Consider the following 18322-nt stretch of genomic DNA (forward strand, 5'->3'; position numbering starts at 1 on the left):
CATACAACAGAAAATCACAGTTGGGGCAATCTCTCTGTTTCTCTGTCTGGCAACTAATAAACCTGAAATCATTGAACCATATTACTCCATCCTATGCCCAAGAACACTCAGGAGGAAACCCTTGTTACTTTACATGGGAGCACAGTAACATCTCCCCTTCCACACAAGAGGTCCGTGAAATAAGTCAACTGAGAATAAAACAATGCAAAAAATTACTCATTCTAAACTGGAACAAATATAATAAATTATGCTGACTGTTAAAAATTTGGTTGGATATGAATAAAGGTGAATCAAATAATAACCCTGTTTTTAAGTTTTAGAATTTTGGTTTATAAATATTACTATAGATAGAGAGCATTTGTAATTGCAACTATTAAACAAAAATTCTCTTACCTGTAATTCAAGAGGTATTTCACTGCTTTGAAGCAGGAACTGTATTTTAGCCACTCTTTTAGAAAATTCTGAAGGTTTTTGTTCATGGACTTGTAACTCTTCCTAAAACACACAAAGTCAATAGAAAATATATTTTTATTTTATACCTTATTTTCTGGTACCCGTGATTGCTACTGAAAATATCAAAAAGAGCTTTGAATTTTCCCTGATCACTTAATTTTTGACAGAGTCAAAAGTGTCTTCATGAATCAGGAGTATGTTATAACTGAGTGAAACACTCCGGCAATAACACATTTGGAAAGTCTTTTCCAAAAGCATAAAAATGGCTATGTGAACTTAAAAGTGAATAAAGTGATCAAAATTAGAGAAAAAAAGGTTTGAAGCATCAGACTTGGTATACTGTAAAGTCATCATACATGCATACATACATTTTTATATCACGCTGAACCACATATAACTGCTCAACTCTCTTCCTCTGAGCCCATCCATGTGCCTATCCATACATACTTTTCTCTTAATAAAGAGACAGCTACCTGTTTCACTATTTTATGTCTGCTTGTTGAAATTCTTTTCCAAAAAACACAAGAGCCAGAGCGTAGCTTCTAGTCACTCGTTGCTGGTGGTCTAGTAGTTAAGATACAGCGCTCTCATGGCTACAGCACAGGTTCATTCTCAGCCAGAGAACTAAGATCCTGCTTCAAGCTGCCACACACTTGACCCACTCCTGAGGTCACTTTTATCTATGAACCTCCAGGTTGTCTATGAACCCACATTAAATACCTACTAACATCTTCCTGGATTACCACAAAGAAGACAATGGAATTCAGGTCTCCCTCGAGGAATAGCGGAAGAAATAAAGGGCTTCTTTGGGATTTCTCTATCCCTCTTCAAGAAAGCAAACTTCGCAGTAAAATGCCAGTGTCCATGAAAAGGACACATGTTCTATTTCTGTTCAATTACCTTCAGTTTTTCTGTTTCCTCTTCAGTCAGCTGGTGTAATTCCAATTTTTGAAGTACCTTGTCAGCCCACTCGTCAATTCCATTTTTTAAGTAAAAAAGTTTGTCCCATAAACCTAGCGCTCGACCAAGATTTTCATAGTAGTCCTCTGTCTTCTCATTTATCTACCACAATTAAAAAATAAAAACAATACATTGAATAGTGAAAAGTATAAGAACCACTGTTTCAGTCAAATACAACTTTAAGATAAAATTTTACATTACCTTTACTTGCTAAATTATTTGCTTTATTTATCAACAAAAATTTTGTTTTAATATACCATGTAATTCATTATTCTACAAAAATAACTTATCTGATTTGCTGCAGTTTATAAGTAACTGAAAGAAATAGTCTTCCTCATTTATAAATCACAATAATAAAAGAAGCTTTCAAAAATCCAGCTCGAAATATACAAATTCTTAATTTGTAATTCATAAAATATCATTACTACTCAACCAAAAATTAGTAAATAAATACAAAGCTGGACATCAATAACCTGCATGGATGAGTAATATATTAACTAGTTTATTTTAAGTAAGTTGAGTATACACTTGTAGATCTAAAAGAGTATGGACCCATTTCTTAGTAGTACCTAACTCTGGGTAAAGTTAAATCCTAAGTCATAAATTTTATATTATTTGAACTTTATTTTTTATAATAAGCACTTTTGAATTTTTGTAATTAGATAAAAACATTAACGATGCAAAAGAAAAGATCAATTTAATTGTTATAAAGCAGAATTTCTAGTCAATCAAATTATCACTTACATCAAGCCATCTATCCACAATAATATTAGCTTCTTTCTCAAAAGGAGGCTCTTCAAAGGTTCTCATTTTATTTAGATGAAACTGCAGATTTTTGCAGATCTGGTTAATCTTGTCTACAACTTCTAAGTGTTCATTAAATTCTTCTTTAACAACTTCAATCTACAAAAGTGATATGAAACATGTTTTGATATACTAACACAAACGGGTAAGACTTATTGTTCCACTTTTTCAATGAAAAATTATTAGAATCCTAAACTTCTGGTTTCATAATAATCCTACAGCCAAATACCTCATCCCACTCTGCATGATTAAATATTTATGAGTCTAAAACTATGTTTCTAGTCAAATGAAATTATATTCTACCAAAACAGTCACCTCTATTCAGTGGTATGAAAAATAAGCTCCTAGACAGCTCCAATAGGAACCATTTTTGTAATTTTAAGAACCTAAGTGCTCATCTGATTAAAACAAAGTTCTAAAACATCAATAATATGACTTCTAGTTTAATCTTTCATGATTTTAACTCCCACATCATTTCTAACGAAGAAGGTGAAACACTATCAAAAGGCCAAAGATTTTAAACTACAAAATAAAATTTTAGTGTTGAGTAATGCAATTCTAATGTTTCCACTCAATTTACTAAGCTTACACAAGCATCTTTAATGATTATATAAAACTTGAAAATAGTGATTTCTCATAAATAAAAAACTAAAAATTATATCCCCAGGGGGACGGGACTTCCATTTCTGGGAATATGCAGTGAACATAATTTTCCGTATTCCCATTAAGTACAACTAAAAACCCTGGACATCAACTACAAAACAGACTTAAGAAAACTAAAAAGTGAGGAGATCACGGAGGGAGAAGGGCTGGGGGTATCAGCTCCTGAAACCAGCCTGGTGATGAGCTCCCTGAATTTTCCTTTTCCCTTGCATATCCCAGAGTGCGTGCTGGAGAAGTCAGAACCTGGCAACATCCACGTGTACAGACCAAGAAAAACCTTTTTTCTTCAGCCAAAGAACCAGGAATAGGACAATGCAGCAAAACAGGAAACTTTTAGGAAATACCCGCTGGAGCAAAATACCTTAGAAAACACGTGGCCCAACCCCCTCCTATACCAGCAAAGGTCAAGTATAGAGCCTAGATCACCACCATCTCCAGGTAGTAACAGGAGCCCCACTCTCCCCCAGCCAGAAAAAAGAAGACCAAGTAGAGCTCAGACTTTCATTCCTGCTGAGCAGTGACATACACATACCACACACACACACTCATGATGTCAGGGATGGCTACATAGGGAGCTGTAAGGAGGATCCAGGGAGGTAGCAGTGGAGACCTTGTGGAAAGCAAGAATGCCCACCCTCAACCAGTAACAAGGAAACCTCTATCTTGGGTGCCATGAAATTGTCTTTATTTGCGGACAACATGATTATCTATGTCAGAGAGTCCAAGGAATCTACAAAAACAACCCTAGAACTGCTATGTTGGTTCAGGAAGGTCACAGGATACAAGATAAACATATAAAAGTAGACTGCATTTCTCAGTTGTAACATATAGTGAAACTATACGTAACTTTGTTTTGTATTTTCCAAGTCTCCTGTAAATGTGTTATCATATTTTCATATTTTAAAAAAGAAAAAAAGGGAAAAAAAATTCCAAAACTCAGGGAAAAAGACATGCACAATATTCAGAGAAAACTTGAATTCAAAAAGATACATGCATCCCAATATTCACTGCAGCACTATTTATAATAGCCAAGACATAGAAGCAGCCTAATGTCCATCAACAGAGGAATGGATTAAGATATGGTACCTATATACAATGAAATATTACTCAGCTATAAAAAATGAAATAATGCCATTTGCAGCAACAAGATGGACCTAGAAATTATCATATAAGTGAAGTAAGCCAAACAGAAAAAGACAAATCTCATACGATATTACTTGTATGTGGAATCTAAAAAAAAAAGATACAAATGAACTTATGTACAAGACAGAAACAGACTCACAGACATAGAGAACAAACTTATGGTTACCAAAGGGTAACGGGAACGGGGAGGGATAAATTAGGAGTCAGGGATTAGCAGATATACACTGCTGCTGCTGCTGCTAAGTCACTTCAGTCGTGTCCGACTCTGTGTGACCCCATAGACGGAAGCCCACCAGGCTCCACAGTCCCTGGGATTCTCCAGGCAAGAACACTGGAGTGGGTTGCCATTTCCTTCTCCAATGTGTGAAAGTGAAAAGTGAAAGTGAAGTTGCTCAGTCGTGTCCGACCCTTAGCGACCCCACGGACTGCAGCCTACCAGGCTTCTCCATCCATGGGATTTTCTAGGCAATAGTACTGGAGTGGCTTGCATTGCCTTCTCCAGCAGATATACACTACTATACAGCATAACCAATAGATAACCAACAAGGTCCTGCTGCACAGCACAGGGAACTATACTCAACATCTAGTAATAACCTGTAATGGAAAAGAATCTGAAAAAAAATTTAAAACCTACTGTATTTCTTTATACTAAGAATAAATACATGAACACTAAAATTTTTAATATAATACCATCCACAATTACTCAAAAATAAAATAGGTGTAAGTCTAATGAGACATATACAGTGATTATATGCTGAAAACTATAAAATGCCAATTAAAAAAAATCAAAGAAGATCTAGATAAATGCAGACACATACTTAGTTCATGGATCAGAAAACAACATAGTAAAAATATCAATTTTCCTGAAACCAATGGACAAGTTTAATACAATTATGATCAAATCCTAGCAACATTTTTTGTAGATATAGACAGGATTATTCTAAAATTTATATGGAATAATAAGGGAACTATAATAGCTAAGACATTTGAAAAAAGAAGAAAAAAAGTGGGAAGTTTATTTGATTTTAAAACATCATATAGGTACAGTAATAAAGATTATATCAATTGGCAGAGGGACAGACACAGATCAATAGATCAAAGTGAACCCAACAATAACTCAACTGATTTCTCACAAAGATGAAAAAGCAATTTAAGGGAGAAATGAGAATCTTTTCAACATATGGTGCCGGAGCAACTGGACATTTACAAACAAAAACATGAACCTTGACCCAAGTTCCATACCTTATACAAAAACTGATTCAAAATGGATGATGAACTCAAATGTCAACCATAACACCATAAAACTTCTAGAAAAAGAAATAAGAGAAAATCTTTGGGATCGTGTGCTAGACAAAGAAATTCTCAGACTTTGACACCAAAAGTACAATCTATGAAGGAAAAAACTGATAAACTGACCTTTACCAAAATTTTAATCTTTTGTTTGCAAAGACCCTGTTAGAGAGATGAAAAGGCAAGCTACAGTTTGGGAGAAAATATTTGCGAACCATATATCTGACAAATGACCAGTGTGTAGAATGTGTGTATATATATATAAAACTCTCAAAACTTGACAGTAAAAAAAAAAAAATCTAATTAGAAAATGAGCAAAAGGTATGAAAAGAGATTTCTGCAAAGATGACATTCAGATGGCAAATAAGCACAAGAAAGCTGATCGATACCACTAGCAATTAGGAAAATGCCAATGAAAACCACAGAGCGATACCACTACATGTGTATCAGAATGACTAAAACAAAAAGACATTTAATGCTGTTAAGGATGTGCAGAAACTGGATCCCTCATACATGCTGGTGGGAATGTAAAATGATACAGCCACTCTGGAAAACAGTTTGAAAAATTAACATGCAACCCAGCAACTATACTCCAGGGCATTTATGCCTGACAAATAAAAAGACAACACACACACACACACACACACACACCTTATACCAATATTTACAGCAGCTTTATTTCAGTTCAGTTCAGTTCAGTCGCTCAGTCGTGTCCGACTCTTTGCGACCCCATGAATCACAGCACGCCAGGCCTCCCTGTCCATCACCAACTCCCGAAGTTCACTCAAACTCATGTCCACAGAGTCGGTGATGCCATCCAGCCATCTCATTCTTGGTCGTCCCCTTCTCCTCCCACCCCCAACCTTTCCCAGCATCAGAGTCTTTTCCAGTGAGTCAACTCGTCACATGAGGTGGCCAAAGTATTGGAGTTTCAGCTTTAGCATCAGTCCTTCCAATGAACACCCAGGATCGATCTCCCTTAGAATGGACTGGTTGGATCTCCTTGCAGTACAAGGGACTCTCAAGAGTCTTCTCCAACACCCAATCCAGATGTCCAGGAGACCATTAAACTGGCTGTGGTACATTCATACCATGCAATCCCACCCAGCAAGAAAAGAGAACAAACTATCAATGCATGGAAGAACCTGGATGAATCTCCAGAAAATTACGCTGACTGAAAATAACCAATCCCTAAAGGTCATGCTTTAGGCTTCCCTTGTGGCTCAGCTGGTAAAGAATCTGCCGGCAACGCGGGAGATCCCTGGGTTGGGAAGATCCCCTGGATAAGGGAAAGGTTACCCACTCCAGTATTCTTGGGCTTCCCTTGTGACTCACCTGGTAAAGAATCTGCCTATAACGTTGGAGACCTGGGTTCAATCCCTGGGTTGGGAAGATACCCTGGAGAAGGGAAAAGCTACCCAGTCCAGTATTCCGGCCTGGAGAATGCCATGGACTATATAGTCCATGGGGTCGCAAAGAGTCAGACATGACTGAACAACTTTCACTCAAAGGTTAAGCACTGTATGATTTCATTTATATAACATTTTTTACAATGACAAAATTACAGAAATGAAGAACATATTAGTGGTTGTGAGAAGCTGGGAGCAAGAGGGAAATGGTAGGGCTATAAGATGACCACACCAGGTATCGTGTGGTGATGGAAGTGTTCTTTCTCTTGATTGAATCATTGTCTGCAACCTGACTACCATATTGTACTATAGTTATACCAGACATTACCACTGAGGAAACTGAGTAAAGGGTACACAGGATCTCTCTGTATTATGTCTTATAACTGTATGTGAATCTATAATTATCTCAAGTTAAAAATTCAATTTAAAAAATGAAATTTACTTAAATGTTTTAAATGGAAAAAAAACAAAAACTGGGCAGTCTGTCTCCTGACCTGAAGTTGACTAATACTTTGGCAGAGCAGAGAAGTAGACTCTGGTGTTTTTTTTCTACCCATTCAGGACACTTGTTCAGTTAAATGGAAATATATGAATATACATATATATGTATGTATCCTGTTCTTTATTACATTCAAAGAGCTTTGTTGTTACACTGACACAAGCTATTGGTGTGTGATGAGAAAAGCAAGAGCAGGAGAGGACACCTCTAGTATTGACCGGAGCTGCAGGCTTTGTCCTACAATGAATGGAAGGAGTAAATAAAGGAAACCAGATACCCCCTGACATTTCCCAAACTTTAATAGTCCCCTGACATTCTACCCTTCTAGTCTTACTTTTGCACTTCTGCCTTTCATTAAAGAGAGTGGAAATTCGGCACCATACCCTAGATAAACATCCAGGTTTCTATGGTTCTTAAGGACAAAAGTTCTCAGTGGTATCATATTTCAGCCACTGGTGCAAAGTATCATGAAAATACATATGTCACAAGTCGATTGTTTCTCAAGACCATACCTAAGTCATCACAAAATTAACAGAGAGTTACATTAACAGCTGGTATCACAATTTGCTTTTTCCAGACAGATTTAAAAAAAGCATTAGAGAAAATGATTAAACACAAGTGTATTTCTATATCTCCCACACAAAATGATATATTATTTCAGCAAGTATACAAAGATACCATGCTAGATATAAGATTCTCAATCTAATAGTAGAAACCTGGACATTTATACATTTCTTAAATATAATCAGTTGTTTCATTAATTTCAAGATATTCTTGTGAGTAAATCTTTACACTTGAGAAAGAGGTATAAAGCTAGCCATTTTTTACTTCTACAATATATGTTTCAAATACGTCTTCAGGGAAGACAATATTATGATTGAAACACAACTTTGTAGTCAGGCTGAGCTTGAATAATAATTCTATCACTTATTAGCCATATAAACTTTGGAAAGTTATTTAACCTCTATTATTTCTTCGTTTACAGAGAAAGTTGCTAACCTTTCCAGCCAAGCCGGGCGTGGGGGGTGGGGAGTAGGTAAGGTGATGCCATCACAGTGGGCCTGGCACAAACCAAGAATAGCTGCAAGTCAAGAGGGATTTGCTCTCTGGTCAGTTTGAAAGGCAGGCACTCAGGATCTCTGAGTATCTAAGGCAGAGACCTGGATCCTGAAACAAGAGCACAGGCTGGAAAATGGGTGCTGGGGGCAGAGTAGAAAAGTAGTTGTATGAACTGGGACATGTTTTAGACAAAGACTAAATTGTCCGTAAGAATCTAGTCTACAGGCATGCCTCAGAGACATTGCAGGTTTGGGTCCAGACCATGGATGTAAAGGAAGTATTGCAATAACACAAGTCACATGAATATTTTAGTTTCCAGATACATTTAAAAATTTTGTTTACATTACACTGCAATCCATGAAGTGTGCAATAGCATTATGTCTTAAACAATGTACATACCTTAATTTAAAAATATTTCACTGCTAAAACAAACTCTGGCCATTCTCTGAACCTTTAGCAAGTCATAACCTCTGCTGGTGAAGGGTTTGAAATACTGCGAGAATTACCAAAATGTGACCCAGAGACACAATGAGTAAATGCTGTTGGACAAATGGTATTGATAGACTTGTTCGACAAAGGGTTGCCACAAACTTTAAATTTGTAAGACACAATAAAGCAAAGTCTAATAAAACGAAGTATGCCTGTACATAAGCTCCATTAATGCTGCTCTCAGTCATTGGAAAGTTTAATAAAATTGCCTTCTAACAGCCAGGTGTATCAAGTAGAGGATATTTCACACATGCCTCTGACACTCTGACAGCACCTTAGTACAGAGTACTCAGAAAACCAAGAGGAGGTGTAATTTTCTGGTGTATAAGAATACAGTGTAACATATTCTTTTCTAAGTATTCCATTCTTCTGCCACTCTGGTTGATAACCATACAAAATCATAGAAAATAATGACATCTAGTGTCCAAAAGTGTAATTCTTCTTAGACTATAAAGTTGTGATTGGCAAGGCTATGAACACAGATGGAGCAGCTTGGAGATAAGCTCACACATCTTTACAGAAAGCAAAGAAATAAAAAGATAATTTTTTCTTTATCCACTAACAACTGATTTTAGGGATTTTCCTAGTACCCTCTTTCTCTTAAGGCTGTAGTGAAGTCACGTTCTTCTTTTTTTTTTTTTTTGAACAGAGGAAAATTTATGCGTCGAACCTGGACTGGTCACTTATGATAATATACATGCTACAATTCCATTCTCCCCAATCATTCCACCTTCACCCTCTCCCACAGAGTCCCAAAGACTGTTCTAAATGCCTATGTCTCTTTTGCAGTCTCTTATACAGGGTTCAGGTTACCATTTTTCTAAATTCCATATATATGCGTTAATATACGGTATTGATGTTCTTCTTTCTGGCTTACTTCACTCTGTATAATTGGCTCCAATTTCATCCACCTCATTAAAACTGATTCAAATGCATTTTTTTTGATGGCTGAGAAATACTCCATTGTGTATATGTACCAAAGCTTTCTTATCCATTCATCTGCAGATGGACATCTAGGTTGCTTCCATGTCCTGGCTATTATAAACAGTGCTGCAATGAACATTGGAGTACATGTGTCTCTTTCAATTCTGGTTTCCTCGGTGTGTATGCCCAGGAGTGCGATCGCTGGATCATATGGCAGTTCTATTTCCAGTTTTCTGAGGAATCTCCACACTGTTCTCCATAGTGGCTGTACTAGTTTGCTTTCCCACCAACAGTGTAAGAGGGTTCCCTTCTCTCCACACCCTCTCCAGCACTTATTGCATGTAGACTTTTGGATAGCAGCCATTCTGACTGGTGTGAAATGGTATCTCATTGTGGTTTTGATTTGCATCTCTCTGATTATGAGGGATGTTGAGCATTTTTTCATGTGTTTATTAGCCATCTTTATGTCTTCTTTGGAGAAATGTCTGTTTAGTTCTTTGGCCCATTTTTTGATAGGGTCACTTAGTTTTCTGGAATTAAGCTGCAGGAGCTGCTTATATAATTTGGAGATTAATCCTTTATCAGTTGCTTCATATGCTATTATTTTCTCCCATTCTGAAGGCTGTCTTCTCACCTTGCTTAGAGTTTCCTTTGCTGTGCAGAAGCTTTTGATTTTAATTAGGTCCCATTTGTTTATTTTTGCTTTTATTTCCAATATTCTGGGAGGTGGGTCTTGGAGGATCCTGCTGTGATTTATGTCGGAGAGTGTTTTGCCTACGTTCTCCTCTAGGAGTTTTATAGTTTCTGGTCTTACATTTAGATCTTTAATCCATTTTGAGTTTATTTTTGTGTATGGTGTTAGGAAGTGTTCTAGTTTCATTCTTTTACAAGTGGCTGACCAGTTTTCCCAGCACCACTTGTTAAAGAGACTGTCTTTTCTCCATTTTATATTCTTGCCTCCTTTGTCGAAGATAAGGTGTCCATAGGAGCGTGGGTTTATCTCTGGGCTTTCTATTTTGTTCCATTGATCTATATTTCTGTCTTTATGCCAGTACCATACTGTCTTGATGACTGTGGCTTTGTAATAGAGCCTGAAGTCTGGCAGGTTAATTCCCCCAGTTCCATTCTTCTTCCTCAAGATTGCTTTGGCTATTCGAGGTTTTTTGTATTTCCATACAAATTGTGAGATTATTTGTTCTAGTTCTGTGAAAAATATTGTTGGTAGCTTGATAGGGATTGCATTGAATGTATAAATTACTTTGGGTAGTATACTCATTCTTACAATATTTATTCTTCCAATCCACGAACATGGTATATTTCTCCATCTATTCGTGTCCTCTTTGATTACTTTCACTAGTGTTTTATAGTTTTCTATGTACAAGTCTTTTGTTTCCTTAGGTAGATATATTCCTAAGTATTTAATTGTTTTCATTGCAACAGTGAATGGAATAGTTTCCTTAATTTCTCTTTCTATTTTCTCATTATTAGTGTATAGGAATGCAAGGGATTTCTGTGTGTTGATTTTATATCCTGCAACTTTGCTGTAATCATTGATTAGCTCTAGTAGTTTTCTGGTAGAGTCTTTAGGGTTTTCTACCTATTCTACTCAAACTCTTCCAGAAAATAGCTGAGGAAGGGAAACTTCCAAACTCATTCTATGAGGCCACCATCACCCTAATCCCAAAACCTGGTAAAGACCCCACAAAAAAAGAAAACTATAGGCCAATATCACTGATGAACATAGATGCAAAAATCCTTAACAAAATTCTAGCAATCAGAATCCAACAACACATTAAGAAGATCATACATCATGACCAAGTGGGCTTTATCCCAGGAATGCAAGGATTCTTCAATATACGCAAATCAATCAACGTAATACACCACATTAACAAACTGAAAAATAAAAATCATATGATTATCTCAATAGATGCAGAGAAAGCCTTCGACAAAATTCAACATCCATTTTTGATAAAAACTCTCCAGAAAGTGGGAATTGAAGGGACATACCTCAACATAATAAAAACTATATATGACAAACCCACAGCAAACATTATCCTCAATGGTGAAAAACTGAAAGCATTTCCCCTAAAGTCAGGAACAAGACAAGGGTGCCCACTCTCACCACTACTATTCAACATAGTTCTGGAAGTTTTGGCCACAGCAATCAGAGCAGAAAAAGACATAAAAGGTATACAAATTGGAAAAGAAGAAGTAAAGCTTTCACTGTTCGCTGATGACATGATCCTCTACACGGCTGTAGTGAAGTCACGTTCTTCTTAGGTGGAAAGTCAGTGCACAGACTGTTCCAACTTTTCAGCAAGCGCGAGCCCAGACTCCAAGAGAACCATACCACCAATATCAAAACCCAAACAGATGAAACCCAGTATTAACTTGGGGACCAACTTTTTTTCAAGCCCTGTGGATAAATTCAATAAATTCTTATATATCTGGTAAAACAGAGTCACTAATTACTACTTCTAAACTACATTTTTGAAAATGATTCTATTGATAACCTTCTCTCTATTGTCAGGCTTGCAATCCAGGCCACTGTGTAAAGTTTCCTTTGGAATTTGGACTCACCTCTGCTATCCTTTTCTTCAAGTTCTCCTTTCCCATGTAGGAAGCCTGGAGGGAGATGACATTCTCTTCTTTTTGAATCAATGTTGTCAGGACACTTTTAAAATTCTGATACTGTTTTAAGAGCTCCAAAACTCTTTCACATTGGTCAAGGCTATGAAAAAAGTAACACAGCGAAATTTCTGAAAGTTACAAAACCATTCTTTCTCTTTGTAGTATGCTATAAAAATAACCTAATAAGTTATAGAAGGATTTTTCCTCTAGACGTGGTTTATAATATTGTTTTACAATTTAACCCAAGAATGATGGTATACGTAATTATTTGACAAATGGATGGTCTAAATAAGGACTGGATTACTATTTTCACCAGGTTAATATTAAAAAGATACCAGATGTAAGCTCTAGACAGAAACACAGGATTCATAACCTTAAGGAATCAGCACCTCGATTTCATCATTAAGTAAAACATACCTTGGAAAATGATGCCTGTTTACCATTATTTTTGGATGTTGTTTCAGTGTTAATTCAATACTATTCAATTATGTCTATTTCAACTCATTATAGATTTTAGCCATTAAAAAAAAAAAAGCTTAAGTAGAATAGATGATGCAGCAGTTAAAAGACAGCTGGTTTCTATTTATGGCTGGGTAAAATTAGTCATGTGACCTTAAGTAAGTTACTTCAAGCTCTGTGGACCTCACTTCTTTCCTCTGTAAAATCCAAGAGTGGACTAGATCAAACACCACAGATGGGCTTCATCTTGAATACTGTATACTCAGGTTCCAGCAGGAAGCAGAAGGTATACTCAGATGGAGTTCTGTGGTGGAAGGCTTACTGAGGGTAGAGTTAAGGGAAACCACAAGGTAGCTGAGACACCTACAGACTAGCCTTTCCAATAACAGATGCACCTCCTGGCCTCCAGAGGAAAGAGGGAAAGTGCCCTGAGCCAAAGAGACAGCCAACAAGAGCGGTCAGAACCTCTGCTGAAAAGGGCCGGGGTTAAGACCATCCTGACTTCTCTCTCTCCCTGCTCACGAATCTCCTACTAGTCCCTCCCACTTTCTAACCCAACTGGAACCCTTGGCTTGAGTGGTATGGTCCCTGGAATGGTCAGCCCTCCAAGCCACTCCCACCCTCAGGCAGAAAGTAAAGGGAGAAGATAAGGATGAAGACTATCCAGCTGCACTGCCAACCAGGATTGGTGAGTACTACTGCTACAAAATTAAGAAAACTCTGAGCCTTGTCCAGACTCTGTGGGAAAGATGGTGGGAATTGACTGACAACACCTGTCAGTCAAGTAGAGGTGTGATAGAATAATGCCCCTGACTCCCAAAGACATCCACGTCCTCATCCCTGGATCCTGCGAACACCTCATATACATAGCAAAAGGAACTCTGCAGATGTGACTAAATTAAGGAACTTAAAATAGGGACATTTTCCTGGATTATCTGAATGAGTGCAGCATAATGACAAGGCCCTTATAAGAAGGAGACAGGAGGGTCAGAGTCAAAAGGAGAAGTGAATACAAAAGCAGAAATGAAAGAAAGACTCAGACTGAGACCTGAAGATGCTACTTTGCTGGCCTTAAAGATGGAAGGGGACACAAGGAATGTAACAGGTGGCCTCCAGAAAAGGGAAAAGGCAAGGAAGTGGATTCTCTCCTAGAGATTCCAGAAAGGAACACAGCTTGATTTTAGGTCTTCCAATCTCCAGACTGTACAATAAGTTTATGTTGCCTTTAAGCCACTACATTTGTGGTCATTTTATGTTGCCCTTCTGCTGCTGCTGTTGCTGCTAAGTCGCTTCAGTCGTGTCCAACTCTGTGCGACCCCACAGATGGCAGCCCACCAGGCTCCCCCGTCCCTGGGATTCTCCAGGCAAGAACGCTGGAGTGGGTTGCCATTTCCTTCTCTCAAGCCACTACATTTGTGGTCATTTATTACAGAAGCAACAGAAAACTAATACAAATGGGGCAATGGTAATTATAAATACACTATATATATTTGTCCTCTCTCTTAGATGACTTTTTAAATTTATTTGCCTGTAACCTAGAATTCCGGGTCTTGTCCCAGACATTGGCCTAGTGAGTTTAGTGTGAAACTCTTAAGTTGGCTTCTCCTTGAGGCCCAAGGGACTGTGTTATTAACATACAAATTCCAAAAAGTTAACTGTGCCACAGACAAATTTTCAGATTTGGTTTTTTTATTATTATTATTCTCTATTTTAAAATTTTAGCTGGTGGAGGAATTATTTTTCCTTACCATTCTGTGACCAAGGTTTTTGCATTCTCCCACAAGGCTGCTGTGTCCTGGCACCTTTGACTCAGGGCTTTGTCTCTGCCATCTTTGAATTGCGGAAGAGAATTCACCATTTCTTGCAAGTGTTTCTTCTCTTCTTCATATTCATCTAGGTCCTTATCCAGTCTGATTAATGATTTCCTCCTTGAACACGAGAGAAAAAAGTTTAATAGACAAGTATCAATATTGGCCAATTTTGATTCAATACAAATATGGGTAATTCGTGGAGCACACTAACTTTAATTTGTCCTCATGAGATTTATGCCAAGATTACACATTCCTATGACAGAGTTCAGGAGGTTCTGCATTTCCAAAACTAGTTGTGTTTTAAATAGAACAGACACACAGAACCATGCGCAGTAACATTTCTCAGTGATGAATACACTTATAAAGGGTGTGTATATGCATATGAGGGCTTCCCTCGTGGCTCAGAGGGTAAAGGGTCTGCCTGCAATGCAGGAGACCTGGGTTCGACCTGGGTCTCATGCATATGAGAAAAAAGAAAGAGAATATGTGTGCATGGGTGGGATTGAAAGGATGATATGGAGAGAAGAAAAGAGGCAGATGGCAGAACACTGCAAACCCCTCAGGCAGGGCACAAGGGGGTAAAAAGAAAGGGGAATGCAAATGTGTACAAAAAGCCCCCCAAAACAAAGAAGAGTCATTTGAACTAAGGGTTTTAACGTACAAATTAACCCTGGCAGGGCTAACTCCATTTGCTTAGGTCTAAATTGCTTTTATCAGATACTCTCTCTGTTTCTACTTCCTCTCTTCCAATTCTCTACTGAATCCACTCCAGTAAGGCGCTCACTCCTCCAAGACTGCTTGTCAAGCTACCCAGTAACTTTTACATTGCTAATCCCATGTCCCCATCTCCATCATCTCCTTCCTTCAACAGTAGGCAGCATATGACACAGCTAATCGCTTCTCCTCATTGAAAGGCCTTTTCACTTGACCTCCAGGATTCTCTGACTTCCCTCCAAAATCACTGCAGACAGTGACTGCAGCCATGAAATTAACACACTTGCACCTTGGAAGAAAAGCTACGACAAACATAGACAGGATTACTTTGTGACATGCATATGCAAATCTAGAGACATAACTTTGCCGACAAAGGTCCATATAGTCAAAGCTATGGTTTTCCCAGTAGTCATGTATGGATGTGAGAGTTGGACAAAAAGAAAGCTGAGCACCAAAGAATTGATGCTGTAGAACTGTGGTTTGGAGAAGACTCTTGAGAGTCCCTTGAATTGCAAGGAGGTCAAACCAGTCAATCCTAAAGGAAATCAATCTTGAATATATGCTGAAGCACCGATGCTGAAGTTGAAGTTCCAATACTTTGGCCACCTAATGCAAAAAGCTGACTGATGCTGTGAAAGATTGAAGGTAGGAGGAGAAGGGGACAACAAAGGATGAGATGGTTGGATGGTATCACCGATTCGATGGACATGAGTTTGAGCAAGCTCCGAGAGATGGTGAAAGCCTTCTCTGTAAAACTGTGCCTAATGATTACTTTTCAATTGCAACCACCTCCTCCTTCTCTGCTTAACTTTTCCCCATAGCCTTTATCACCAGCGCACATACTGTATATCTTATTTCCACTAGATAATAAGCTCTCCAAAGGGCAAGAATTTTTGTCTGTTTTGTTAACTGCTCTATCCCCAGGACCTAAAACAGTGCCTGGCTTGTTCTATTGATAACTCAATTAAAAATTAAAACAACTTACCACCTATCAACATGTAGTTTTCACTTATAAATTAATATTTATTATTAATTTATGTATAAATCTATAATAAATGCATTAACAATCAATAACTAAATCAGTTCCATGCCTCATTAAGAACTGGAGCACTGCAGAAACAGATGTCTCATTGAGAAGGAGCGCTCAGGGAGATTTCAGAGGGAAGAGCTTAATCAGCTCAAGAGCCCTGGGAGAGCACTGAGCCTGAGGGATTAGAGGTGGACAGAAGAGCCAGAAAAAGGGAGAGGTTTAGAAGGGGGAGGGGAACGCCACAAAAGTAACTCTTTCACTAGTTTTTGCTAACATTTTCATTTTCAGGATCTGAATGCCAGAATTAGAGCAGCAGCATTTACATAGAAGGCTGCGACCTGAGTTGACTTTGGAGACTCTCCAAAGTCAACACGAACTTTAGTTTACCTATTAAGCTCAGTCCCCTGCATTCCCACTCAGTCCCCAACCAATGAAGGAAGAAGTAAGGACAAGGTGGCATGTGCATCTTCCACTTGTCTATCATCAAATGTGTGTAGTTTCCAAGGACCGCCCCCATCAAGAGAACTCCATAATAAATACACAGCAGTCAAGAGACTTTTCAGCAACTCATGGATCTTATACATATCTTATTTCACTCTTCTTTCGTCCAGAAGAATGAAAACTTTAAAGAAAAAAATTATTTCCCTGTTAAACTGAAAAAAAAAAAAGAAAAAAATTATATAACACTTTGTAAAGGCATAATATCAACAAAAAGGAAGTTTGTCTGAAAAGTCTACAAAAAAGAACGCTGAACCCTGAATAGAGGAGGATGGAACAGAAGTTGAAAGACATAGGGAGCATTTATTTCACCTAATGGATACTTGGGAAAAAAAAAAAACAGAAGAATGTCATCTTGCATGGAGATGGATAAAAATACCTACCTTTGTTTTATTGCTGGAACAGTCGGATCCTTCAGGCCAATTTTACTGATTTGATTGTGCACATCTTGAATATTTTTCAGGAGTTCATCATTCTTAAAAATACAAGCCCCTAGTAACTTGTCTTCTTCAGTAACTTCCTCCTTCCCAGCAGAACAATGTGTCTCAGATACGTTTTTGGACAAAGCATCCAGCAGTTTTTCACAGGAGGTGTTTTCACCCTGTTCAGTGTCTTTAATGCTTATACCAAGCATCTTCAAACGCTCATCCAAATGTCTGGCCTTGTTTCTCATCTGATGAATTTCCCTCTGTCTGTTTTCCACTGTCAAAGTATTTGCTGGTACCACCTGTGACTCTGAGGCTGAATGGTCTGTAAGAAGCTCACCAGAGAGTTCAGCAGCTCTCAGAGAAGCCAAAAATTCTTCCAGAGCCTCGAGCGCACCTTTACTCTTCTCTGCTCTGTGGTTCATTTCTTCCAGTTGTGTTCTATGTTTCAGGATAATATTCTGTGCTGCACGCAGGTCAAGGGGGTGTAATTCCTCTAATGCAAAGTTACCTGACTGTCCCACATTCTTGCATGCTTCAATCTGTTTTACTGTGGAATCTTGGATATTCTAAAACAAAAGTAGTAAGAACAGCTGAAAGACTGAGGTAGAAAAAAGAAAGACTGTATAACAGAAACTAACCCAGAATTACGTCACTAGATTGATCTAGAAAATTGCCTCTCAATTTAACCAAGGTTGACAGTGTTGACAGAGGAACATTTTAATTACAAATAATCCAATGACCCAGTTCTTTTCTTATCTGATAGCCTTCCTGATGTTTTGGTCACCAAAAGAAAAGAGGTACATCAAACTATTGATGCAATGAAAATAATTACAGATTGATCTGCTGAGACATCTGTTTATAATTTGAAAAGTAGAATAAATATTTTCAATATTAAAATGAGATTGGGAATAAGTAAACTACAGAATATAACAATTTAAGCGTATGAGTCTATACAGATATTTAGGATTTCAGTCACTGGAGAAGGCATTCATTACCAAGCCTTCATTTATTTAAAAACTTTTTATTTTGTATTGGGATATAGCCGATTAATAATGCTG

At 37.8% G+C, this 18322-nt stretch overlaps 1 protein-coding gene across 7 annotated transcripts in view; it reads right to left on the reverse strand.

Moving 5' to 3' along the window:
• SYNE2 (spectrin repeat containing nuclear envelope protein 2) overlaps positions 1–18322 on the reverse strand; it is a 330412-nt gene that overhangs the window by 180517 nt on the left and 131573 nt on the right. For all 7 annotated transcript variants that reach the window (XM_055435962.2, XM_055435961.2, XM_055435957.2 and 4 more), the window contains 6 exons: positions 17220–17830; positions 14532–14711; positions 12274–12424; positions 2158–2316; positions 1354–1515; positions 394–495 (listed from right to left, as the gene is read on the reverse strand). In XM_055435962.2, the coding sequence (XP_055291937.2) occupies positions 394–495; positions 1354–1515; positions 2158–2316; positions 12274–12424; positions 14532–14711; positions 17220–17830 (1365 nt within the window). The remainder of the gene's footprint in view (positions 1–393; positions 496–1353; positions 1516–2157; positions 2317–12273; positions 12425–14531; positions 14712–17219; positions 17831–18322) is intronic.

Source organism: Moschus berezovskii, chromosome 9 (genome assembly GCF_049115385.1).
Source record: "Moschus berezovskii isolate FMDL1 chromosome 9, NW_MosBer_1.0, whole genome shotgun sequence".
Classification (NCBI taxonomy): domain Eukaryota; kingdom Metazoa; phylum Chordata; class Mammalia; order Artiodactyla; family Moschidae; genus Moschus; species Moschus berezovskii.